Below are 26,359 nucleotides of genomic sequence, written 5' to 3' on the forward strand. Positions count from 1 at the left end.
TAAAAGCGAACACATTGAAGATAAAACTTATATAATCTTCCCCTCCAAACCACCTTATCTCTTAACTTTCTTAGAAGCAGAGCACATTGATGTTGGAAGCAACACCCAATGAAGGTGTCCCTCTAAATGTGCCTGGTAGATTGTTAGCCATGCTTTTCTCAGGAACTCAAAGCAGCACCGTCAATCACATGAATGTTAGAAACTTCCAGCTAGGTGCCATGGCTCATGCCTGTCATCCCAGCACTTTGGGAGGCCGAGGCGGGTGGATCACCTGAGGTCAGGATTTTGAGACCAGCCTGGTCAACATGGTGAAACCCCGTCTCTACCAAAAAAAAAAAAAAAAAAGACTAGAAACTTGCACCTATGTCAGGCTGAAACAGTTTCACACACAGGAACTTGTTCAGACCCTGGGACTTAAGCGAACATGTCCAGTCCCTTTTCCACTGGTCAGTTTTTCAGGTACATGAAGATGTAATCCCTTCCCCGCATCAAGCTTTATTCCTCCAGAGGAGATGTCTTTAATTCTTGTAAACATGGGACAGGTATAAGACACGTTATGATAATGACAGCTCTTTTTAAAATTTTTATTTATTTATTATTAATTTTATTTCCATAGATTGGGGAACATGGCAGCTCTTTTTTTTTTTTTTGAATACTCTCCTCTTTGCCAGTTGCCCAAGGTGGAACACCCAAACTTTGACATGATACTTCTATTACTGCAACTTAGTATCACAAGATGACTGTCGTGACCCAGCACAGGATGGCCTGGAAACCGGCAACACTGGACGCCGGGGAAAGGGTAAGAAAGTCTTGGCCATTACAAATGGTGTAGAACTGAGCCGAGGGAGGGGTAGTGAGAAGAGAGGGCGAGGTGTCTGAGAGACAGTGAGGTAAAATCAGAGGATTCAGCCATTGCCGGCGTGTGGGAAAGGGAAGAAGGGAAGAGTCAGGGATGACATTTGTTGAGAGAGAGACGTAGGTGGAAAGAGGATGGCACTACATTGGACTAGCCCCAACCGAATGGGGAGAAGTGGGAGAGGACCCAGGGGAGCAGAGCTGGTGAGAGTGGGAGAATCAAGACAGAGGAGGAAGGTTGGGGCAAATCAAATGTCTCAGGGAGGCCAAGTGAGGCAAGAACGGAAAGGAGGAGCAAGGAGCCGGTTAAGAATCAGGGATAATGGCAGAGCGTTGCAGCTTTGGGTGTGGGGACTGGCAGGAAGGGTTTGGGAGAGACAAAGAAATGATCTTTGAAGACCTCGCAGTGCTTGGCGGAGTGCCTGACACAGAATAGGCGCGCAATAAATGACGGGTGAGAAGTGAAGGAACTCAAGAACAGTGACTAGTAAGTGACGAAAGGAACCGAGGGTGGCGTTGACTCGGGAACCGCACTGCAGTGTCGGCGGAGGCTCCTGGGCCGCAGCGCCAGAGAGGGGCGGGGCGTCCCCGACTGCCAATAGGAGCTTCGGTATCAGCCCCGCCCCGCCCCTAGCTCCGCCTGGTGCCGCACGTCGCTCGCCTGCCGCCTGAGGCGCGCGCAGCCGCCCAGCTCCCGGAAGTGCGCCCGGAGCCGGCGCCGCGGGCCGAGGTGAGCGCGCGTGCGGGGCGGTCCCGGCCTCCGGCCGCTCGGGGTCAGGCCTGGCGCTATCTGCGTCCGCGCCTGACTCAGCTGGGTCCCCCGGAGCGGCGGAGGGGCCAGCGGGTCCCCGCGCTCATGTGTCTGGGAGCGCGCGGGGGACGTGGCGAGTGCGGGGCCGGGGCAGCCATGGCTGGGAGTGGACCCTGGGTGCGGGGGGATGTGTGAACCCCGGCCCGGCTATGCGTTCCTGTGCCTGTGCGCACCGCGGGACCGGCAGGGTGTCTGCACTGGGACCGAAAACGGGCTCCTCCCCGCCGTCTTCCCCTAAGGGCTGAAAATGAGTCTCGGGAAGAGGAAACCCGATGGGATGCTGCCTGGAGTCTCTCCCTCTCTCATTAGAGTGCTGTCGGCGTTTGGGGGGGCGCATGGTGGAGAATACGTATCCGATGAGCAGCGCTGATCTGGCCTCGAGCACTAAATGCCAGTTCCCCTAGCTGCTTGTGACAACCAGAAAACGCCCCCACAAATCACCAGGCGTTGGCAGTTCTCCCCAAAGCAAAGGCTTTAGAGCTTCCTGGGTTTTAATCAGGCTGCCACTTGTGAGCCTCAGAGGTTCCTGATCTGTACACCAGGGTAATTGTGAGAATTACGAATACATGAGCCGAGCCCAATAAGCCGATACGTAGTAGGTGCTTAACAAATGGTTACTTGTATGTGTAACCATGTATGTAACTACGTGTGTATAATATGCCTAGAATGCACATTTAAAAATTCATTCTATTTGTTAAAGGTTTAATAACAGGTATGACAGATAACCTTAATTTTTTTCATAACTAATGGGGTCAGTTCCTCATGAGGCATTGGAATATAAACTATTAAAGTATTTTAATACTCTATAAAGTAATTTAATTTTGAATAATCGAGACATTTTTCTTACCACACTACCTGGGAGTATAATATTACTAACACAAGATTTAAGTACTTAAAGTTTTTCCAGAATGTCATTTCTTTTAAATATTATATAAACTGCTATCTTAATTTAGGAAACAGATAAATTGGAGTAAGTTTACAGGTCGGTATCTTGCTGTGTAAAATCTTGCCACTTGTTATTTGAAGCACTTGAGCCAAATAGGTTGGATTTACAAAGCAAAGGATTTTAAAAAATATATTTATTCATTTTTTAAGCTTTTATTTGAAACTGTAGGTTTACCTTTGAGCAGTCCTTTAGCTGCTTTCCAGGTGGTTTGAAATGCAGTTTTCATTGTCACTCAGTATGAAAACATTTTAATTTCCTTTGTGATTTTTTTCTTTGACTATGGGTTAAGAGCTTTATTTAATAATTTACGTAAACTGGGATTGTCTAGTTATTGATATCTAATTGAATTGCACTGTGATCAGAGAATATATTCGAACCCAGGAAACTCTAAGTTTTCCATTTGACCTTTCTGGTTTTTGTTTCTTTTGTGCTCCTTTTCTATCAGATACTGGGTTTTTGAGTGTTTTTTGGTATTGCTTTAATGGATTTTTAGCAATACCGCTTTGTGTAATATTTTTAGAGCTAACTTTAAGATACCAGTCATTTGAAAATTATGCATATAGTCTGGATGAATACTCTTTTTGCACTTGTAATGAATGTATACTCTGCAGTTCTTGGGTCTAGTGTTCTGAAAATGTCAATTAGAGCAAGTCGGTTGATAGTGTTCAGATTTTTTGTCTTTACTGACTTTTTTTTTTGAGACGGAGTCTTGTTCTGTTGCCCAGGCTGGAGTGCAGTGGTAGGATCTTGACTCACTGCAACTTCCGCCTCCCAGGTTCAGGCTGTTCTCCTGCCTTAGCCTCCTGAGTAGCTGGGATTACAGGTGCACACCACTGTGCCTGGCTAATTTTTGTATTTTTAGTAGAGATGGGGTTTTACCATGTTGGCCGGGCTGGTCTCGAACTCTGACCGCAGGTGATCTTCCGCCTCCGCCTTCCAGAGTGCTGGGACTGCAGGCGTGAGCCACCGTGCCTGTCCTGGGTTTCAATTTTTTTTTTTTTTGAGACGGAGTCTCGCTGGGTGGCCCAGGCTGGAGTGCAGTCGTGTGATCCTGGCTCACTGCAATCTCTGTCCCTGGGTTTAAGCAATTCTCCTGCCTCAGTCAGCCTCCCTCGTAGCTGGGATTACAGGCGTGCACCACCACGCCCAGCTAATTTTTGTATTTTTCGTAGAGATAGGGTTTCGCCATGTTGGCCAGGCTGGTCTCGAGCCCCTGACCTCAAGTGATCCATCCGCCTTGGACTCCCAAAGCGCTGGGATTACAGGCGTGAGCCACTGCGCCCAGACTTGGGTTTCCTTTTAAGCAAAAAATAAATTTAATGAGGACCACATAAAAAACATTTGGTATTGGATTACGGTTGACTCTTAATTAAACAACACAGGGTTGAACTGCAAAGGTTCATTTATACAAGGCTTTTCGTCGGCCTCTGTGACTCCTGAGACCGCAAGACCAACCTTCTTTCTCCTCCTTCTGTTGCTTGTCTTCTTCAGGCTACTCAGTGTGAAGATGATGAAGGTGACGACCTTTATGGTGATTCACTTCCATTTAGTGAATAGGAAATGTAGTTTCTCTTCCTTATCATTTTCTTTCTTTCTTTTTTTTTTTTTGTTGAGACAGAGTCTCACTCCGTCACCCAGGCTGGAGTGCAGTGGCGCTATCTCAGCTCACCGCAAGCTCCGCCTCCTGGGTTCACACCATTCTCCTGCCTCAGCCTCCCGAGTAGCTGGGACTACAGGCGCCTGCCACCTCGCCCGGCTAATTTTTTGTATTTTTTAAAGTAGAGATGGGGTTTCACCGTGTTGACCAGGATGGTCTCGATCTCCTGACCTCTTGATCCACCCGCCTCAGCCTCCCAAAGTGCTGGGATTACAGGCGTGAGCCACCGCGCCCAGCCTCTTTGTTATAATTTTCTTAATAATATTTTCTCTAACTTACTTTATCACAAAAATACAGTAACATGCAAAATGTATGTTAATCCACTATTTAAGGCATCAGTCAATAGGCGGCCCAGCTTTTGGGGAATCAGAAATGATATATGGATTTTCTGCTGTGTGGGGGTTGGCACCCCTATCTCCTGCATTATTCAAAGGTCAACTGCAATTCTTTTGACCTCGCTCTTTCCTTTCTTGGGCCTTTGAAAAGATTGGTTTTTCTTTTTTAGTTTTTAAATGATTTTCCAATGTCGGATAAATTGTTTTGGTGAAACGGTAAGGATGAAGACATTGTTTCCCACACCTTGAGAAATAAGCAGCTACAAAAACTAGAGTATTGTACTGATCTCTGATTAAGCCAGATCCTCAAGTGATGGGGTATTTTTTTTTAGTTGCTGTCATTAGTCTTAGGGAGAAATGATGACCACCAAATTCTTCATAACATTTAAGGATTTACCCAGGAATCCCATATGATGAGTACTTGCAAGAAAGTTAACTAGAAATAGTGGATGATCCTTTTTAAAATAACTTAATATTATTTGCCATTTAATATTTCTCTTTCTACTGTCTTAGTTGGGATCTTCTAAATTTCAATACCATTCACATAAAATAGTGGTTATTTATGTCAACACCATAGGAATATTCTCAAGGTAGTCTTCTCAACCCTCTTTTTTTTTTTTTTTTTTTTTTTTTTTTGAGACGGAGTCTCGCTCTATCACCCAGGCTGGTGTACAGTGGTGCAATCTCGGCTCACTGCAAGCTCCGCCTCCCAGGTTCACAACATTCTTCTGTCTCAGCCTCCTGAGTAGCTGAGACTACAGGCACCGGCCACCACGCCCAGCTAATTTTTTGTATTTTTTTAGTAGAGACTGGGTTTCACCGTGTTGACCAGGATGGTCTCAATCTCCAGACCTCATGATCTGCCCACCTCGGCCTCCCAAAGTGCTGGGATTATAGGCATGAGCCATAACCCCAAGGTTGAAAGTGTCAGTTATGACACTATTTTTTTTCATAAATTCTCAAATAGACGTATTTCAATATGGCACTCAAAAGACGTGTCTTGGAAATTTCATTACACCTTTTTGGGAAGACTTAATTTGTTCTCTTTAACCTCCTATTTATTACGGAAGCATCTAGGCATTAGCCTTTATTCCTAGGGCATTAATATCTTTTTCCAGCTTTATTTTTTAGTATGCAGATACAGAGATGAAGACGTAGAAGTGTTTTGTAGAAGAGCCGTTTACCTGGAAACCTATAGTGAAAATGCTTCATATGGTGCATTTTATTCTTCATTTTGTCTGGACATTTGAAGACCAAGAAAGAACATTATAAAATGGGCAGGGAAATGGTGGCTGTTAAGATACAGTATCAGTAGTTTGCTTTGTGGCTTCAAGTTTATAATCTTTCATAATAGAATCGTGTATCCATTGAACAATTTCAAAACCTCCATAGTTGACCCCAAGGCTTCTCGGGTAGGGCGTATGAATTTGTTCTTTCTGCAAATGTGTCCCCCTCCTCTGTATAGCACTCAATCTCATTCCCTTTTTAGTGTCCTGGTGAAGACCTAGTTCTTTCCGGAGACAATTCCACTTCAGAAGTACTTTACTTAAGAGGACTTGCCAGGCTGGACAATGCCCGTTGACTTGGGGCAGACGCTAGGCCTGCTGCCATCACTGGCGAAGGCTGAGGACTCCCAGTTCTCAGAATCCGATGCTGCCCTTCAAGAGGAACTCTCCAGCCCTGAGACCGCGCGCCAGCTTTTCAGGCAGTTCCGTTACCAGGTGATGTCTGGGCCTCACGAGACCTTGAAACAGCTTCGGAAGCTCTGTTTCCAGTGGCTGCAGCCAGAGGTTCACACCAAAGAGCAGATCCTGGAGATCCTCATGTTGGAGCAGTTTCTAACCATCCTGCCTGGGGAGATCCAGATGTGGGTGCGGAAACAGTGTCCAGGAAGTGGAGAAGAGGCAGTGACCCTTGTGGAGAGTTTGAAGGGGGACCCGCAGAGACTGTGGCAATGGGTAAGCAGAGGGTATTATGATTGGCGAGTGAAACACAGGGCTCCTCTCTGGTCCCATCAGGTGTGTGGTCTTTTTTCTTATGACACCAACTGGGTGGAACATTTCACACCAACAGCCAATTCTCTGATTCTCGAACACCAGTAGCGTGTCCTGCAGTTCAGTTCTGAAGCTAACTCTGGAGGTTCAGGACCCAATCCAAGACTGCTCCTGTTCTCAGATGCCAGTCACATGTCCCAGGGGCCACCTGAACTTCTGACAAGTTGGCTATAAATTCGGAGGCTCCCACAATCTTCTCTTCAAGCTCGATACTTAGTTAGATGACTTACAGAACTCAGGGAAGGATTTTACTTCCTGTTACTGACTTACTATAAAGGTACAACTCACTAACAGCCAGAGAGAAGAGCTGCATAGAGCAAGGTGTGGGGGAAAGGGCATGGAGCTTGCATGCCTCTCCTGGCATGCTACGTTAGTTACCAGTACCTCCCTGAGGTCACCAACCTGGAAGCTTCCTGAACCCCATGGTTTAGGGATTTTTATGGAGGCTTCACTGCTTTGGCACAGTTGACATAGTCATTTGACATTGGTGATTGAGTATCTCCAGCTGCCCTCCCCTCCTCAGAAGCCGGAGGGGGGGGGCGGAGGGGGGGGAGAGACTGAAAGTTCCAACCTTTTAATCTCAAGGTTGGTTCCTCTGGTAACCAGCCGCCATCCTGAAGCTATCTAGGAGCCTAGCATAAACTCAGGTGTGGTTGAGAAGGGCTCGTTATGAATAACAAAGCCTCTTCCTTCACCTCTGTCACTCAGGAAATTACCAGGGCTTTAGGAGCTCTGCAGGAACTGGGGACAAAGACTAACTGTGTATTTCTTGTTATACCACAGCTGGCTTACCTCAACCTCACCTAATTCTAACACCCTGACTCTCAACACTTTTTAGCTATCGAGGATTGAGGGTAAAGTCTCCCAGCATATTCCACCTTTAGAACATTTGAGAAGTTATTCAAAAGTTGCCTGAGTTTTCATTGGTGGGGCATATCCAGTAGAGGCACATTAGTGGTGTGTCTCGAAGGTCTCTCATGCCTGGTTCAGGCCTCAGCTTTTCGTGTCTTTTTGGGACATTTCTTACCCTGGTTCCTGCTGGACTAGAAATAAAAGCTGGTGTTCTCTTTCTCCACATCCTTAGAAATTGTCTTATGATCTATTGCAAAGGGTAAGCTTTGTATCTTTTAGAGATCCTTACACTGGACTCTTCAATAATTACTAATTAATATATGGTCTCTAGATCAGTATCCAGGTTCTAGGACAGGACATCTTATCAGAGAAGATGGAATCTCCAGGCTGCCAAGTGGGGGAAGTGGAGCCCCATCTGGAAGTGGTGCCTCAGGAATTGGGACTTGAGAATTCATCACTAGGGCCTGGGGAGCTTCTGAGCCACATTGTGAAAGAGGAATCTGACACAGAAGCAGAACTAGGTGAGGATGGTGCTGTGTGGTGTTCCCTTGGAGAGATTTTGGGATTGTGAGTAGTAGGCCTAAGTGAATTGAAATGGTATGCTGCTCAGATTGGGGTATCCCTGAGAGGTTTGCCAACAGGTTAGACCTAAATAAACTGCTCTTGCTTGGGGAGTCAAAGTCTGTGTTTTAAACTGTTTTATGACTGGGCCAGACCATTTGGAGTTTGACTCTGAGGAAGGAGGTGGGAGAAAATACGGGTGAGACTGGAAGGTTGGAGGGAGTTGGAGTTTGTCAGACAAACAGAAGTCTTGTAATACAGATGACAGTACAGGTATTGTTCTGATTTGTGAAGATTGTTACCTGTGCCCTCTGGGGAGTGGTTAAGGCAGACATCCAGATTCTGAAAGCTTCCTCTCCTCCCTTCAGCCCTGGCTGCCTCCCAGCCTGCCCGACCAGAGGAAAGGCTGATCAGAGACCAGGACCTCGGAGCCTCACTGCTCCCAGCAGCACCGCAGGTGAGCTGAGGTACAAAAACGGTGAAAAGGAAACTTTTTACCTTCTGTAATTTCTTCCTGCCTCTTCACCCCATTCCCCATCCTGAGGAAACCTCTGATCTGCTCTCTGTCACCATATGTTAGTTTACTTTTTCTAGAGTTTTATAAAAATAGAATCATGCCAAATGTACTCTTATCTTTGTTCTTATGCATATAGTGTATGTATATTTGCTTATTTCCGTATATTCTTTTTTTTTTTTTTTGAGACAGAGTCTCACTCTGTCACCCAGGCTGGAGTGCAGTGGCGCAATCATGGCTCACTGCAAGTTCCGCCTCCCAGGTTCACGCCATTCTCCTGCCTCAGCCTCCTGAGTAGCTGGGACTATAGGCGCCTGCCACTGCGCCTGGCTAATTTTTTTTTTTTGGATGGTCTCGATCTCCTGACCTTATGATCTGCCCAAGTATTCTCATTTTTTGAAACAATTTGATTTTGATGTGCCTTAGAGTCATTTTCACATTTCATATAATTGGGATTCATTGAGCTTCTTAGATCTGTGGGTGTATGGTTTTCACTAAACTTGGAAAATTTTTGGCCATTATTTCTAAAGCATTTTTTTTTTCTGTCTCGCTTATTTCTCCTCTCCTTTAAGGACCTCGGAAAAAATACCTGTGGAATGTGTATAATGATAATGTATATACTACATGTATCAGAGCTCTTCAAGTTGTCCCAAGCTTACTGATTTTTTTTCTGTTTTTGAAGTCTTGGTGTTTTATTTTGGACAATTTCTATATGTCTTCAAGTTCATTAATCTTTTCTGTTATAGTATCTGATCTGCTGTTAATCTCATCCAGTATATTTTTCATCCTGCTTTTGAAGTCTTAGTGTTTCATTTAGGACAGTTTCTATTTTTATGTCTTCAAGTTCATTAGTCTTTTCTTCTTACCGCGTCTAATTTGCTGTTAATCTCTTCCAGTATATTTTTCATTTTGGATGAATTTTTCACGTCTAGAAGTTTGATTTGGGGCTTTATTATATCTTTCATGTCTATACTTAATGTGGTCACTTTTTTCTCTAGCTTCTTGAACATGTGGAATATAGTTGTATTTGTATTCATATCCTTATCCACTGATTACTACCTGTATTAGGTCTGGGTCAGTTTTGATCCAATGGTTCTTCTTATTATGAGATGTGTTTTCCTGCTTCTGTGTGTGCCTGGTAATCTTTGTCTTTTTTGTTTGTTTATGTGTTTTGAGACAGGGTTTCACTTTTTCACCCACGCCGGAGTGCAGTGGTGCAGTCATGGCTCACTGCAGCCTTGACCTCCTGGGCTCAAGCCATCCTCCTGCCTCAGCTTCCTGAGTAGCTAGAACTACAGGCATGTGCCACAATGCTTGGCTAATTTTTAAATTTTTTTGTGTCTTACCGTGTTGCCCGTGCCTGGTAATCTTTGATTGGGTATCAGACATTGGTGGGATGCTGTATATTTTTGTATTACTGTAAATGTTTTTGAACTTTGCTATGGGATGCAGTTATTTGAACACGGTTGGTTATATGGCACCAGAGAAACATTTAGTCTAGTATTATGTTTTCCATGCTAAGGCACTTCCCTTCTGAGTATTCTGAGTAATCTGATGCCCCTTCATATACCAGGTTTTCCACTCTGCCTGGTGGAAGTACAAACTGTTTCCAGCACTGTGTGAACTCAGGAGACTGTTCCCTCTGATTCTTTTGGGTGGTTATTTCCCAGACTTTGGGGGGACGCTCTGTAGATCTCCGGAGCTTTCTCTTTGTGCAGCTTCCTCCTCTGATTTCTCTGCCCTGTCAACTCTAAGCACCTTGGCATTTCCAGACTCTCAGCTCCTTTTGCTCAACTCAGGGAGGCTGCCTGGCTCAGCCTGGGTTTCCCCTTCCTGTGCTGCTGCCTGGATCCTCTGTCCAGGCAGTACGTTTGGATAACTAGAGCTCACTGAGTTTGTTTTCCCGCTTCCAGGGATCTTGTTCTGCTCTGCTTGGGTAATGTGCCATGTCTGAAAGCTATTGTTTCACATATTTTGTCCCATTTTTAGTTGTTTCAGGCAGAAGGTAAATTCAGCAATTCCTAATACTTCATTTTTGCTGTACATAGAAGTGTCTGGGACAGATTTATGTTGATATGTAGTTAACAATTTTGAAAAATTGAATTTTGTAAAAATATATATTTTTTCCACGAGCCTATGTACCTTAATTAAAACATCATTTACAACGTCGAGGGAACTCCTCACGGGACTTGCCTTGCAATCTACTGTAGAGTGAAGATGAAAATAAAGAAGGCAGGAGGTGGTGCTTAATGCTGCGTTTCAGACCAGGGTCTGAGCTTCAGCTCTCCAGGCTCAGAGATACAAAAACTAGAGAATATCACTTTCATAGTTTACTCTGGGGGAAGGTGGATGGGGAGGTGGCAGGGGAGAGACATATCTTTTTAGTGAACCAGATGCACCCTCCTGCCTGCTTTCAAGGTGTCTAGAAACCAAATTGTTAAGCCATTGCTTGGTGAGAAGGATTTGGGTGTTCTGTGGAATATGTCAACCAGGCTTGGAGGATTATTGTTTCTGCAGTATGTACAGAGTATTCTCACCTGTTCTGGATAACTTAAAGTCAAAAGATTTAAAATGCTCATCAGCACCAATTTGTGTTTTACAACTGTATTTACATATACATGTGTCTGTATTTCCCTACCTTCAGAAGATAACTGGTTAGCAACCATTTAAGTTAAATGAACAAAACTCATCCCTACCCAATCTGAATATCCCCTCCAAACTAACAGCAGTTATTTGCATCACAAAGACTTTGATAGTTAATGGAATCCTTCGGAAGTGAAAGGAATTTTTAAATTAATCACTCCCTCTAATCTCTTAAGTAAGTGAGGAACTTCATAAATAATGCCAGAATGATGATACGGTATTACTCCCAGTACACAGTAGTTATTTCATTAGTAGAAACCATGACTCAGTTGGAACCTTATGTAGTACTCCAGCAATGCATTTACTCACCTTCCTCTGTTTTCAAACTTAAAGGAAAGGAACAGGGTGTAAGTAACTCAGTGCAAGTCAGTTGTAATATCTTATAAACCCACAAGATGGTGCCAGTTCCACACAAAAATACAGAGAATTTTCCCATCAAATCCCATGCTTCTGTCTCTCAGGAGAGAAAGTTAGGTTTTTCCGTCTCTTCTAAATATGAGAAAAAGGCAAGCTGGCTGCCATTGGTGTGTTGCCTCTTCAGTAGGAGGTTTTATTCGAATGCACCCAGCTTCTTGGCAGTTCCTTGAGTAAATTGGTGTCTTTAAGCTGAAGGTGCCCTGTTAGTGCTCCTGAAGCAACTTCTCTGGTTTTTGAATGAGCTGATTTTGACCCCTGGGGGTTTTGGTGGCTGTATCCTTTTCTGCCTTGTCCTCTTCTTGGTAATTACTGTGTTCATGGAATAGATCCTGTGTCAGCAAGCCAGGCAGCCAGGCAGATACTACTGTGCTTGGCATGTACATCCTTTCCTCTGCTAGCACTGAAGCCAGGGTCCGTGTGTTCTGACCACAAAGACTGAGAATTCCTGTATTCAGCTCAAGTGTTTGCTCAAGTGATTATTTTCAGGAGGTTGTTAAAATAGCTGCATTCACAGGAGATTAACAGAATAAGCTGTTAGCTGTTTATACTTTAAAAATTTAAAAATTTAAATTAAAATTCACATGAAAAATGTGGTTATAGTTAATAGTTGACTACGTAATGAAGTATATTGAGGTCGCTTTTCAGCTTCCTATCCTTCCCACCCAAAAAAGTCCAAACCCTCTTTCGTTTGTTTGTTTGGCTTAGCACCTGCTAATTCAACACTTTTTGGTATCTCCTTTCTCCTTGAGCCATTTCCACTTCTCTTTGATGTGCTAGGGGGCAGACTTGACTTAGGACTGAGAATGTATTAGTCCGTTTTCACACCGCTGATGAAGACATACCTGAGACTGGGCAGTTTACAAAAGAAAGAGGTTTAATTGGACTTGCAATTCCATATGGCTGGGGAGGCCTTACAATCATGGTGGAAGGCAAGGAGGTGCAAGTCACATCTTTCGAGGATGGTGGCAGGCAAAGAGAGAGCGTGTGCAGGCAAACTCCCGTTTTTGAAGCCATCAGATGTTATGTTATTCACTATCACGAGAACAGCACAGGAAAGAACCGCCCACTTGGTTCAGTTATCTCCCACCAGGTCCCTCTCACAATACATGGGAATTATGGGAGCTACAAGATGAGATTTGGGTGGGGACACAGAGCCAAACCATATCAGAGAGTGCCTTCCCCGAATAGTACATTGTATACAGTAGGAGGATGACTTTGTAATTCCTCTCCTCATTTCTGTTCCCTGAAGCCTGGCTATTCATGTCTATCAACTTTGGGGTTTCTGAAAGTGTGCAGAATCCGTTAATTCTCTCTGCAGACCCTTTGGGTGTCTGGGAGACTGCATGTCATAGTAATAATATATATTATCTACTGAGGACCTATTTGCTAAGGGCTTTATTTCACCTCAGCAACATATATCGAGTGGCTCTTCTGTTCTGGGCAGGGTCTTGGGAACTGGGAAGGTATTGCACAGTGTAGAGTAGGACAGAGTCCTTTCCTCATGGAGCTTACATTGCTAGCAGAGGCAGCAGTTAATCAAATACTTACACGTATGCATATACATATGTACAAACACATAAATATTTAATAAACAGATAAATGCTGTGAATAAAAAAAAGTACAGTGTGCTATGAAAGCAGGTGACACTTGCATTATTTATCTCAAACCTCCCAACACTTTTGTGAGTTCAGTGCCACCATTAGGTGAGGCCTGAAACTCTGGAAAGTTCAGTAACTTGCTCAAGGTCGCACAGCTAGAAAGTGGCAAGGTTGGGACTTAAAACTCAGTATGTCTGACTCCAAAAAAAATGAGTGGCTAATCCCTCTGCTATACAGTCTCAGTTTGTAATAGTCAGCTTCTTGGTGGAAGACAGAAATTTGAATTCACGAAAGCAGACCCTAGCCGTATGGTATTCCCAGTTTTGAGTCTCCAGTCTGTCGTTTCATAGGAAAAGCAGGGCCTCTTTTGGAGATTGTGGAGGGATACCTTGCTCCAGAGAACCCACCAGTTTTCCACTGTCTGGCAAGAAAACTGATTTAATGTTAGACTCTAAATGCAGAACTATAAGAGATTTCAAGTATGGTTGTAACATCTCTCTCTTCTCTGAATATACCAATCTTTGTTTCAGGGTAAAGCTTACAATGCAGTTGACTCTAACTACATTGATTTGCACTTGCTTTTCCAACAGATTCCTTTTTAACTTCTTTTGCTTTTTGAATTTCCTGATTTTAATTAAATAGTGGGACTATCAGGCTATTTCTCTTCAAAGACCTCTAGTACAAGCACTTGAGTTAAAAAACAAACAAAAAAACGAATAGGACCAGCCGGATGAGGTGGCTCACACCTGTAATCCCAGCACTTTAGGAGGCCGAGGTAGGCAGATCACGAGGTCAGCAGATTGAGACCATTCATCCTGACAGTGAAACCTCGTCTGTACTAAAAATACAAAAATTAGCCGGGCGTAGTGGCGTGTGCCTGTAGTCCCAGCTTACTTGGGAAGCTGAGGCAGGAGAATCACTTGTACCTGGGAGGCGGAGGTTGCAGTGAGCAGAGATCGCTCCACTGCACTCCAGCCTGGGCGACAGAACAAGATTCCATCTTAAAAAAAAAAAAAAAAAAAAGTATGGAAAAGGCTCCTGCCCTCTGCCCTCTATATTCTCCACTTTTAAATAATTCAGCTGAAAAAGTGCAGAATGTAAAGCCTAGATGTTTTCTCACCCAGGAAAGAAACACTGATAGGGACTGTTGTTTTCCCTTTGGCCTCTTTGTGCCTTGAACCACTCTGCTGGGATGTCTCAGGTCTTGGGATGGCCATGATCCTATGGCACGTTTCTTTCTTCTCAGCTTTCCTTTAGGCAGGGAAGGCAGGTTCAGACACCTTCATTGGAGTCATGGTATTGTATTTTTTTTTTTCCCCCCAGGAACAGTGGAGACACCTGGATTCCACTCAAAAGGAGCAATACTGGGATCTCATGCTGGAGACCTATGGGAAAATGGTCTCAGGAGGTGAGGGCATGGGTTAGCCTGATGGAAGGAGGTAGAAGGACTGGAAAACTGTGAGGCATTTTCCATGCACTCATAGAGACATCTGCTGAATGTAAAATTGCCAGGTGAAGGAAATCATTAGGGACACAGTTGGGAACTGGGGCAAGCTGGAGATAGCAGAATTACAGTAAGGACTTCCTTGTATTGAAAGTATTCAGTGTGCCAGGAACTGTTTGTGGGTACATTGCACGGAGTAACTTCTTGAATCTGTGAAATTGATGATGGTATTCTCATTTTAAACCTGATGAAAGTGAGTGTCAGATCAAATACTTACCCACTGCCACATAACTCATAAGTGGGCTGAGTTATGACGGAACTTAGTTGTGGCTGACTCTGAGTCCACGCTCTTTTCTACTAAACCACACTTGTCAGCCAACCATTGGTGGGATCCCAGTCATGATTCTCACACCAGCCTGCCAGGTAGTCTACAGACCTTTCTGTCCACCTCCTTAGACTCTTGTTTTCGTGGCCTTTACCATCAGTCAAGGTCATCCTGTGAGTACTGGTGTCTTACAGGCGCCACACGCTGTTCTAAGGTGAATTTCTGCAAGTGTCCAGAGCCTTCATATTTTCTCTAATGCGTAGGGTACTCCTTTGAAAGACACAGCTTGAGCTCCCAGTCTTCTCCATTCATCCAGGCCCACCATCCATCTTTCTCTCTATAGCAGGCATTTCCCATTCCAAACCTGACCTGACTAATTCAATAGAATATGGGGAAGAGCTGGCAGGACTGTACCTTCATGTCAATGAGAAGATCCCAAGACCCACCTGCATAGGTGAGTAATCGTTCATTGGTCTGGAATCATTTCTGACTGCCTCTCATTAAATTGGAGGTGACTGGGGAGGTGGTGAAGGAGGTCGGGGGAGATGGAATATTCTATTACGTTGGTTGTAACTAGCCATGATCTGATTGGTTCGATTTGACTATTGAGATTGAGTCTATTTATCTCTGGCTCTAGGGCTGCTGACACACATTTAACCATGGAAGGAAGAGCACACATCAGACCTGTTGCCTTTAATCTTTTCTGTTGTTTTAGCTTTCCTTCTCAGAAAGAATTAAGATTCACACGAACTGACACCAATACAAATAGAGTAGAATTTCATTGAAAAGGACTATATAGCAGCCTAGCAAGAAGTTGGAGTATCTAGACATCAAACAAACAGGAAAAAGTTTTATCTAATCCCTGTGCACCTCACATTTTTAAAGCAGCAACATCAACAAATACTTCATATAAATAATTTATTTAAGACTAGGGAAGAAGAAATCTGAACTTGTTCTCTTGTAAAATAGCAGTCATTCTTTGCTTTCTACACTTTTTCTAAAACACTGAAGTGATGTTAAACCTAACTGCGAACCTCCCCCCCCCCCCACACACACATACACACACTTACAGACACAGTAAATCCCAGCACCTTAGAGGAAGAAGAGGACCAAGGATGGGAATGGTAGGGCAAGCCATTCTTTCTCCCCAGTGGCATCTAAGTAATTATTTTCTTTTGCTAGTATACCACAGAGAGAGCAATCATTAGCTGAGATATTTGATTTTAATTTTATGCAACATATTTATCATGCTATTTCACAAGGATTTCTTCTGGAACAGTATTTTTCAAACTACATTGCATAACCAATTAGTGAGTTGTGAAATCATTTGGTAGAGTTACAACCAGCGTTAAACAAAAAAAAAATAAGATTGAAGAGGAAATATCAGATGTAGGGGTGGGTAGTATTTCAGGAAATACTTGTTTAAAATATGTGTGTGTGTACTTTGTTTCAATATAAATATATTGATTACTGCCTTAGCTTGGGCTGCTGTAACAAGATACCATAGATTAAGTTGCTTAAACAGCGAACATTTATTTCTCACATTTCTGGAGGCTGGGAAGTCCAAGATCAGGGTGCCAGCATGGTGTGCTAACCTCGCTTTTCTTGCTGTGTCATCACAGAGCAGAGAAGGGGTTGGGGAGAGGAGAGGGGGAGGGAAAGGGAGAGACTGGGAGAGGGAGAGGTGAGAGAGGGAGAAGGGGAGACAGGAAACTAATCCCATCATGAGGACTCCACCCTTAGAACCTCATCTAGACCTAATCCCTCCCAAAGGCCCCAGGCCCCACCTCCAAATACCATCATATTGAGGGCTAGGGCTTCAACATAAGAATTTTGGGGGATCACAGTTTAGTCCATAGAGCTTATTGTGGGTTGTAGTCAGAAAAGGTTGAAAATATTGCTTTGGAGGTTGTTGCAGTAGGATTTTTTTAGAGACTAATTTTTAGGGCAGTTTTGGGTTCACAGTAGAATTGAATGGAAGCTACGGAGATTTCCCATATAGCTCCTAGTAGTCTGATCTTATTTGCGATATATAGCTCACTATATTCCTACTCATTTTGTTTGTTTGTTTGTTTTTCCTTCATCCCACCTCTGCTGACATGGTCCCATTAGATACTGCCTGTAACCAGATGTGAGGAGTCTACAAGGGTCATCCCGCCTTGATAGGCAAAAACAAACAAACAAACAAACAAAAAACTATTATAGGTTCCTGTCTCTACTAAAAATGCAATATATATATACATATATATGTGTGTGTATATGTATGTGTGTGTGTGTATATATATATATTTATAGCTGGGCATGGTGGTGGGCACCTGTAATACCAGCTACTTGGGAGGCTGAGGCAGGAGAATTCGCTTGAACCTGAGACGCAGAGGTTACAGTGAGCCGAGACCACACCATTGCACTCCAGCCTGGGCAACAAGAATGAAACTTCGTCTCAAAAAGAAAAAAAAAAAAAGAAGGATATGTGGAAAGAGGTTTAGGAAGATGAATCTGGCAGCAACGTGTAGGACAGATAGGAAGGGAACACTTGGGGGAAAGAAGTCTGCAGGAAGTCAGTGCAGGAGTCCGGCTGTCTAGGGAAGAGACCTGGAATAATTGTGGAAGTCACAGTAACCAGATGGGAAAGGCCTGGTTTAAAAAATACAACAGTTTGCTAGTTTACCAGATCTGGACTCAGATCAGGGGCAAAAGTCAATGTAGAGAGTGAATATGCTGTTATAGCTGACCGTATGGAAGAACAGCTCCTAGTTAAAACAGGCAAGCTGGGGGCAGTCTCAAAAAGTCATATACTTCCCCTTCTAATCAAAATCCAAAGGATTAAAGCTGGGGGCAGTCTCAAAAAGTCATATACTTCCCCTTCTAATCAAAATCCAAAGGATTAAAGTTTTTAAAGTAGTTATCTGGAAAAATATAACATGCAAGAATAGTTTTTTAAAAAGTTTTGAAAGAGGAATGTTTCATGAATGCTAGATCTGAAAATATTAAGTCTGTTGTATTATAAAAGTAAAAATCATTCAAATAGTGTGGTGCAGGCCGGGCGCGGTGGCTCAAGCCTGTAATCCCAGCACTTTGGGAGTCCGAGACGGGCGGATCACAAGGTCAGATCATCGACACCATCCTGGCTAACATGGTGAAACCCCGTCTCTACTAAAAAATACAAAAAACCAGCCGGGCGTGCTAGCGGGCGCCTGTAGTCCCACCTACTTGGGAGGCTGAGGCAGGAGAATGGCGTAAACCCGGGAGGTGGAGCTTGCAGTGAGCCGAGATCCGGCCACTGCACTCCAGTCTGGGTGACAGAGCGAGACTCCATCTCAAAAAAAAAAAAAAAAAAAAAAAGAATTTTGCATGATCAGGCCAGCGCAGTGGCTCACGCCTGTAATCCCAGCACTTTGGGAGGCTGAGGCAGACAGATCATTTGAGGTCAGGAGTTTGAGACCAGCCTAGCCAACATGGTGAAACCCCATCTAACTACACTACAAAAATTAGCCGGGCATGGTGGTGGACACCTGTAATCCCAGCATCTCAGCTACTTAGGAGGCTGAGGCAAGAGAATTGCTGGAGCCTGGGAGGCAGAGGTTGCAGTGAGCCGAGATCACGCCACTGCACTCCAGCCTGGGTGACAAAGCAAAACTCCATCTCAAAACAACAACAACAACAAGAAACAGTTTTCATGAACATGACAGATAAATGATTATTTTTGTTAATATAGAAAGAGTTAAAGGAAGTTGATATGAAAAATGTACTTTCCCAGTAAAATATGGGCAGTAGTCTTTGAGTATGAAAAATAGCTCATGAATGTGATAAAGATTCATCCTTTCATAACTTAAGAATTAAAATTTAAAACAATGAAAAACCATTTTTCATCCATCTAAATGGTATATGTTTAAAAATATTCAATATTTAAGTATTGAATACCTACTTCCCCCTCTGCCCAATTTCACATGAGAGGATGGCAGAGTTGTTCTGGAAGTTGGGTTACCAGTAGGTGTCAAGAGCCTTAATATTTATGCCTGTTGACAGTAATTCCACTTTGAGAAATTCCTTTGAGGTATTGATGAGAAATATGGGCAAAAACTTATGAAGAAAAATGCTGATCACAGCATTATTTCTCGTAGCAAAAACACAATAAGCAAATTAGATTTTCATGGTGGGGAACAAATTATGTGTTTATTACGGCATCATCTTGATGGGCCATTACTCACCTCTTTAAAATGATATTTATAAAGGCTTTTTTAAAGACAAGAGAAAGTACCTTTGCCATTGGAGAGGAATAGATTCTAAGGCTTTTATTTTATTTTATTTTATTTTTAGATTCAGGGACATTCTAAGGCTTTTTGACTTCACAAGTTCAGATCTAGCTCTCTAGAAGATGCCTAGATCCCTGGCAGACAATTGAAAAGACACTAATGTGTGAAAGACAAAGGGAGATGGCATGTTTAGATCTTCAGTTGGAGATTCTTTAGAAAGAGAAAGGGAGATGGCATGTTTAGATCTTCAGTTGGAGATCTTTAGAAAGAGAAAGGGAGATGGCACGTTTAGATCTTCAGTTAGAGATCTTTAGAAAGAGAAAGGGAGATGGCACGTTTAGATCTTCAGTTAGAGATCTTTGGAAAGAGAAAGGGAGATGGCACGTTTAGATCTTCAGTTAGAGATCTTTGGAAAGAGAAAGGGAGATGGCACGTTCAGATCTTCAGTTAGAGATCTTTGGAAAGAGAAGGGGAGATGGCACGTTCAGATCTTCAGTTAGAGATCTTTGGAAAGAGAAGGGGAGATGGCACGTTCAGATCTTCAGTTAGAGATCTTTGGAAAGAGAAGGGGAGATGGCACGTTCAGATCTTCAGTTAGAGATCTTTGGAAAGAGAAGGGGAGATGGCACGTTCAGATCTTCAGTTAGAGATCTTTGGAAAGAGAAGGGGAGATGGCACGTTCAGATCTTCAGTTAGAGATCTTTGGAAAGAGAAGGGGAGATGGCACGTTCAGATCTTCAGTTAGAGATCTTTGGAAAGAGAAGGGGAGATGGCACGTTCAGATCTTCAGTTAGAGATCTTTGGAAAGAGAAGGGGAGATGGCACGTTCAGATCTTCAGTTAGAGATCTTTGGAAAGAGAAGGGGAGATGGCACGTTCAGATCTTCAGTTAGAGATCTTTGGAAAGAGAAGGGGAGATGGCACGTTCAGATCTTCAGTTAGAGATCTTTGGAAAGAGAAGGGGAGATGGCACGTTCAGATCTTCAGTTAGAGATCTTTGGAAAGAGAAGGGGAGATGGCACGTTCAGATCTTCAGTTAGAGATCTTTGGAAAGAGAAGGGGAGATGGCACGTTCAGATCTTCAGTTAGAGATCTTTGGAAAGAGAAGGGGAGATGGCACGTTCAGATCTTCAGTTAGAGATCTTTGGAAAGAGAACGGGAGATGGCACGTTCAGATCTTCAGTTAGAGATCTTTGGAAAGAGAACGGGAGATGGCACGTTCAGATCTTCAGTTAGAGATCTTTGGAAAGAGAACGGGAGATGGCACGTTCAGATCTTCAGTTAGAGATCTTTGGAAAGAGAACGGGAGATGGCACGTTCAGATCTTCAGTTAGAGATCTTTGGAAAGAGAACGGGAGATGGCACGTTCAGATCTTCAGTTAGAGATCTTTGGAAAGAGAAGGGGAGATGGCACGTTCAGATCTTCAGTTAGAGATCTTTGGAAAGAGAAGGGGAGATGGCACGTTCAGATCTTCAGTTAGAGATCTTTGGAAAGAGAACGGGAGATGGCACGTTCAGATCTTCAGTTAGAGATCTTTGGAAAGAGAAGGGGAGATGGCACGTTCAGATCTTCAGTTAGAGATCTTTGGAAAGAGAAGGGGAGATGGCACGTTCAGATCTTCAGTTAGAGATCTTTGGAAAGAGAAGGGGAGATGGCACGTTCAGATCTTCAGTTAGAGATCTTTGGAAAGAGAAGGGGAGATGGCACGTTCAGATCTTCAGTTAGAGATCTTTGGAAAGAGAAGGGGAGATGGCACGTTCAGATCTTCAGTTAGAGATCTTTGGAAAGAGAAGGGGAGATGGCACGTTCAGATCTTCAGTTAGAGATCTTTGGAAAGAGAAGGGGAGATGGCACGTTCAGATCTTCAGTTAGAGATCTTTGGAAAGAGAAGGGGAGATGGCACGTTCAGATCTTCAGTTAGAGATCTTTGGAAAGAGAAGGGGAGATGGCACGTTCAGATCTTCAGTTAGAGATCTTTGGAAAGAGAAGGGGAGATGGCACGTTCAGATCTTCAGTTAGAGATCTTTGGAAAGAGAAGGGGAGATGGCACGTTCAGATCTTCAGTTAGAGATCTTTGGAAAGAGAAGGGGAGATGGCACGTTCAGATCTTCAGTTAGAGATCTTTGGAAAGAGAAGGGGAGATGGCACGTTCAGATCTTCAGTTAGAGATCTTTGGAAAGAGAAGGGGAGATGGCACGTTCAGATCTTCAGTTAGAGATCTTTGGAAAGAGAAGGGGAGATGGCACGTTCAGATCTTCAGTTAGAGATCTTTGGAAGAGAAGGGGAGATGGCACGTTCAGATCTTCAGTTAGAGATCTTTGGAAGGAGAAGGGGAGATGGCACGTTCAGATCTTCAGTTAGAGATCTTTGGAAGGAGAAGGGGAGATGGCACGTTCAGATCTTCAGTTAGAGATCTTTGGAAAGAGAAGGGGAGATGGCACGTTCAGATCTTCAGTTAGAGATCTTTGGAAGAGAAGGGGAGATGGCACGTTCAGATCTTCAGTTAGAGATCTTTGGAAGGAGAAGGGGAGATGGCACGTTCAGATCTTCAGTTAGAGATCTTTGGAAGGAGAAGGGGAGATGGCACGTTCAGATCTTCAGTTAGAGATCTTTGGAAGGAGAAGGGGAGATGGCACGTTCAGATCTTCAGTTAGAGATCTTTGGAAGGAGAAGGGGAGATGGCACGTTCAGATCTTCAGTTAGAGATCTTTGGAAGGAGAAGGGGAGATGGCACGTTCAGATCTTCAGTTAGAGATCTTTGGAAGGAGAAGGGGAGATGGCACGTTCAGATCTTCAGTTAGAGATCTTTGGAAGGAGAAGGGGAGATGGCACGTTCAGATCTTCAGTTAGAGATCTTTGGAAGGAGAAGGGGAGATGGCACGTTCAGATCTTCAGTTAGAGATCTTTGGAAGGAGAAGGGGAGATGGCACGTTCAGATCTTCAGTTAGAGATCTTTGGAAGGAGAAGGGGAGATGGCACGTTCAGATCTTCAGTTAGAGATCTTTGGAAGGAGAAGGGGAGATGGCACGTTCAGATCTTCAGTTAGAGATCTTTGGAAGGAGAAGGGGAGATGGCACGTTCAGATCTTCAGTTAGAGATCTTTGGAAGGAGAAGGGGAGATGGCACGTTCAGATCTTCAGTTAGAGATCTTTGGAAGGAGAAGGGGAGATGGCACGTTCAGATCTTCAGTTAGAGATCTTTGGAAGGAGAAGGGGAGATGGCACGTTCAGATCTTCAGTTAGAGATCTTTGGAAGGAGAAGGGGAGATGGCACGTTCAGATCTTCAGTTAGAGATCTTTGGAAGGAGAAGGGGAGATGGCACGTTCAGATCTTCAGTTAGAGATCTTTGGAAGGAGAAGGGGAGATGGCACGTTCAGATCTTCAGTTAGAGATCTTTGGAAGGAGAAGGGGAGATGGCACGTTCAGATCTTCAGTTAGAGATCTTTGGAAGGAGAAGGGGAGATGGCACGTTCAGATCTTCAGTTAGAGATCTTTGGAAGGAGAAGGGGAGATGGCACGTTCAGATCTTCAGTTAGAGATCTTTGGAAGGAGAAGGGGAGATGGCACGTTCAGATCTTCAGTTAGAGATCTTTGGAAGGAGAAGGGGAGATGGCACGTTCAGATCTTCAGTTAGAGATCTTTGGAAGGAGAAGGGGAGATGGCACGTTCAGATCTTCAGTTAGAGATCTTTGGAAGGAGAAGGGGAGATGGCACGTTCAGATCTTCAGTTAGAGATCTTTGGAAGGAGAAGGGGAGATGGCACGTTCAGATCTTCAGTTAGAGATCTTTGGAAGGAGAAGGGGAGATGGCACGTTCAGATCTTCAGTTAGAGATCTTTGGAAGGAGAAGGGGAGATGGCACGTTCAGATCTTCAGTTAGAGATCTTTGGAAGGAGAAGGGGAGATGGCACGTTCAGATCTTCAGTTAGAGATCTTTGGAAGGAGAAGGGGAGATGGCACGTTCAGATCTTCAGTTAGAGATCTTTGGAAGGAGAAGGGGAGATGGCACGTTCAGATCTTCAGTTAGAGATCTTTGGAAGGAGAAGGGGAGATGGCACGTTCAGATCTTCAGTTAGAGATCTTTGGAAGGAGAAGGGGAGATGGCACGTTCAGATCTTCAGTTAGAGATCTTTGGAAGGAGAAGGGGAGATGGCACGTTCAGATCTTCAGTTAGAGATCTTTGGAAGGAGAAGGGGAGATGGCACGTTCAGATCTTCAGTTAGAGATCTTTGGAAGGAGAAGGGGAGATGGCACGTTCAGATCTTCAGTTAGAGATCTTTGGAAGGAGAAGGGGAGATGGCACGTTCAGATCTTCAGTTAGAGATCTTTGGAAGGAGAAGGGGAGATGGCACGTTCAGATCTTCAGTTAGAGATCTTTGGAAGGAGAAAGGGAGATGGCACGTTCAGATCTTCAGTTAGAGATCTTTGGAAAGAGAAAGGGAGATGGCACGTTTAGATCTTCAGTTAGAGATCTTTGGAAAGAGAAAGGGAGATGGCATCTTTAGATCTTCAGTTAGAGATCTTTGGAAAGAGAAAGGGAGATGGCATCTTTAGATCTTCAGTTAGAGATCTTTGGAAAGAGAAAGGTAAATGGCATCTTTAGATCTATATAGTTAAAATAATGTATACAAGTTGAAAATCCTACCATCAAAATAAAAATTTTCTATAGGCATCATTAAGTAGTATAACCAGAAACCCAAGTTATGGTGAGAAAAACAAACTTCCAGTTGCTAGTGTGATTTAATAAAGCACATGTAAATACTAGATTCAAGCACAGATCAAGGGATTCACCTTTATACTACAACCTTGCATTGCAACTGTGGTAAAATGACACGTGCATTTCACAAATTCTGGGCGTCTTATGAATGGGAGAGGGAGACTCTATATTACATTGATTAATGCCACCATTCACAATTAAATACTACATAGCTGGATATGGAACGATATGTACAATATGACACAAATTATGTCAGGAAATAGCATATACCTGCATACATATAGATTAAATTAAAAAGACTGAAAGGAAATGTATACTCGTAGTTGTCGTCTCTGAGTGGTAAGATTGAGGCAGATTTGGTTTTCTTCAGTACGTATTTCTCTCTTTTCAGTGTTTTTTTTTAGTTACCATATTTATCTTTTATATATAATCAGATAAAAATCATTTTAAAAGCAGTAGTTGCCTATAATACACTTGTTTTTTTCCTGGACCTTAAGAAATACATATGGCTTTATTTATGGAGTGATCACTTTATGAGCACTCCTGTGTTGTTTAAAAATCCTCAGCCCCAGAGCCGAACCATTTAGCCTTGAACCCAGGACAGGGGAAGTAAGTTTGAGCATTCAGGCATATAGTAGTTTTCTTCCTCACTTACTAATGCCCTTAAAAAAAAAAAAAGAGGCCAGGCGCGGTGGCTCACACCTGTAATCCCAGCACTTTGGGAGGCCGAGGCGGGTGGATCATGAGGTCAGGAGATCAAGACCATCCTGGCTAACACAGTGAAACCCCATCTCTACTAAAAATACAAAAAATTAGCCGGGTGTGGTGGCGGGCGCCTGTAGTCCCAGTTACTCGGGAGGCTGAGGCAGGAGAATGGCATGAACCCAGGAGACAGAGCTTGCAGTGAGCCGAGATCACGCCACTGCACTCCAGCCTGGGCGACAGAGCGAGACTCTGTCTCAAAAAAAAAAAAAAAAAAGAAAATGAATGTTTTATGATGACCGTCTCTTTGACATATGAGTTAGTAAACAGGGCACAGCACTTGAACCATTTCAAATCTTCTTTCTTTTAGGAGACAGACAGGAGAATGACAAGGAGAACCTAAACTTGGAGAATCACAGGGACCAGGAGCTCTTGCATGCTTCCTGTCAAGCCTCAGGAGAGGTTCCTTCTCAGGCTTCCTTGAGGGGCTTCTTCAGTGAGGATGAGCCAGGATGCTTTGGAGAAGGAGAGAATCTCCCTGAGGCTCTGCAGAACATTCAGGATGAGGGAACAGGGGAACAGCTCTCTCATCCAGAAAGGATTTCTGAGAAACAACTAGGTCAGCATTTGCCTAATCCTCATTCAGGAGAAATGTCCACCATGTGGCTTGAGGAGAAGAGAGAGACCTCCCAGAAGGGGCAGCCAAGAGCCCCCATGGCCCAGAAGCTCCCCACCTGCAGGGAGTGTGGGAAGACGTTTTATAGGAATTCTCAGCTTGTTTTTCACCAAAGAACTCACACCGGAGAGACCTACTTTCAGTGCACCATCTGCAAAAAGGCCTTTCTGCGGAGTTCAGACTTTGTGAAGCATCAGAGAACTCACACAGGAGAGAAGCCCTGTAAATGTGATTACTGTGGGAAAGGCTTTAGTGACTTCTCAGGATTGCGCCACCACGAGAAAATCCACACGGGAGAGAAACCCTATAAATGTCCCATCTGTGAGAAAAGTTTCATTCAGAGATCAAACTTCAATAGACACCAGAGGGTTCACACAGGAGAGAAGCCTTATAAATGTGCGCACTGTGGGAAGAGTTTCAGCTGGAGGTCGAGCCTTGACAAACATCAAAGATCCCACTTAGGAAAGAAGCCCTTTAAGTAGCCGGTAACCAAACCCTCTTTCCCCATTTCTATCTCCCAGCCCATTAAAAATATACTCAGCTCCATCAAGAGGAATTGTGTCTCTGAGAGGATACCTGTTCATCTCCTCTTTTCATGGATCGGAGAGGAGAGAATCTGGACATGGCTTTGGACTTGGAGGATGTCTTGGATTGGATTTCACAATGGCTTAAATTCTTGATTCTGCCTCAGGAGAAAGAATAGTCTTCATGTTTCCACTCATCCTTCCTTTGGACCCACTGGGGAAAAAGTCTAAACTGGAGATCCAGTTTTAGAAGTGCTTTCTGGGAAGCATTTAATGGGATTAGCTGTAGTCACTGCTTATGGGAAGAACCTCAGATGAGCCCCTTACAATGGGTTCTAGAGCAGGTCTTCTGTTCAGAAGCGGAGAAGAGAAGCATAGAGGGCCAGTGAGCTCATGTGTGTTCTTTGTCATAGGGGTGGAAAACTCACTTCAAGTGTCCCTTGTTTGAAATAAACTTAGAGTCACTTTCTATCTTA

The 26,359-nt window shown here is 43.8% G+C and overlaps 1 protein-coding gene across 4 annotated transcripts; it reads left to right on the forward strand.

The window, feature by feature from the left end:
• The first annotated feature begins 681 nt into the window (after positions 1-681).
• ZNF18 (zinc finger protein 18) lies at positions 682-26,359 on the forward strand. 4 transcript variants are annotated; one of them, XM_030923738.1, is made up of 7 exons: positions 682-799; positions 6,094-6,562; positions 7,842-8,031; positions 8,440-8,528; positions 14,567-14,651; positions 15,356-15,466; positions 25,054-26,359. In XM_030923738.1, exons 2-7 carry the CDS (start codon positions 6,176-6,178, stop codon positions 25,839-25,841), a joined length of 1,650 nt encoding a protein of 549 aa, XP_030779598.1. In that variant the 5' UTR covers positions 682-799; positions 6,094-6,175; the 3' UTR covers positions 25,842-26,359. The 4 variants fall into 4 exon arrangements, with proteins under 4 accessions (XP_030779598.1, XP_010374433.2, XP_010374434.2 ...); XM_010376131.2 differs by lacking the exon at positions 682-799 and adding an exon at positions 1,506-1,585; XM_010376132.2 differs by lacking the exon at positions 682-799 and adding an exon at positions 1,506-1,585 and having other exon boundaries at positions 15,359-15,466.

The sequence above is a fragment of the Rhinopithecus roxellana genome, chromosome 19, assembly GCF_007565055.1.
Source record: "Rhinopithecus roxellana isolate Shanxi Qingling chromosome 19, ASM756505v1, whole genome shotgun sequence".
NCBI classification, from domain to species: Eukaryota; Metazoa; Chordata; class Mammalia; order Primates; family Cercopithecidae; genus Rhinopithecus; species Rhinopithecus roxellana.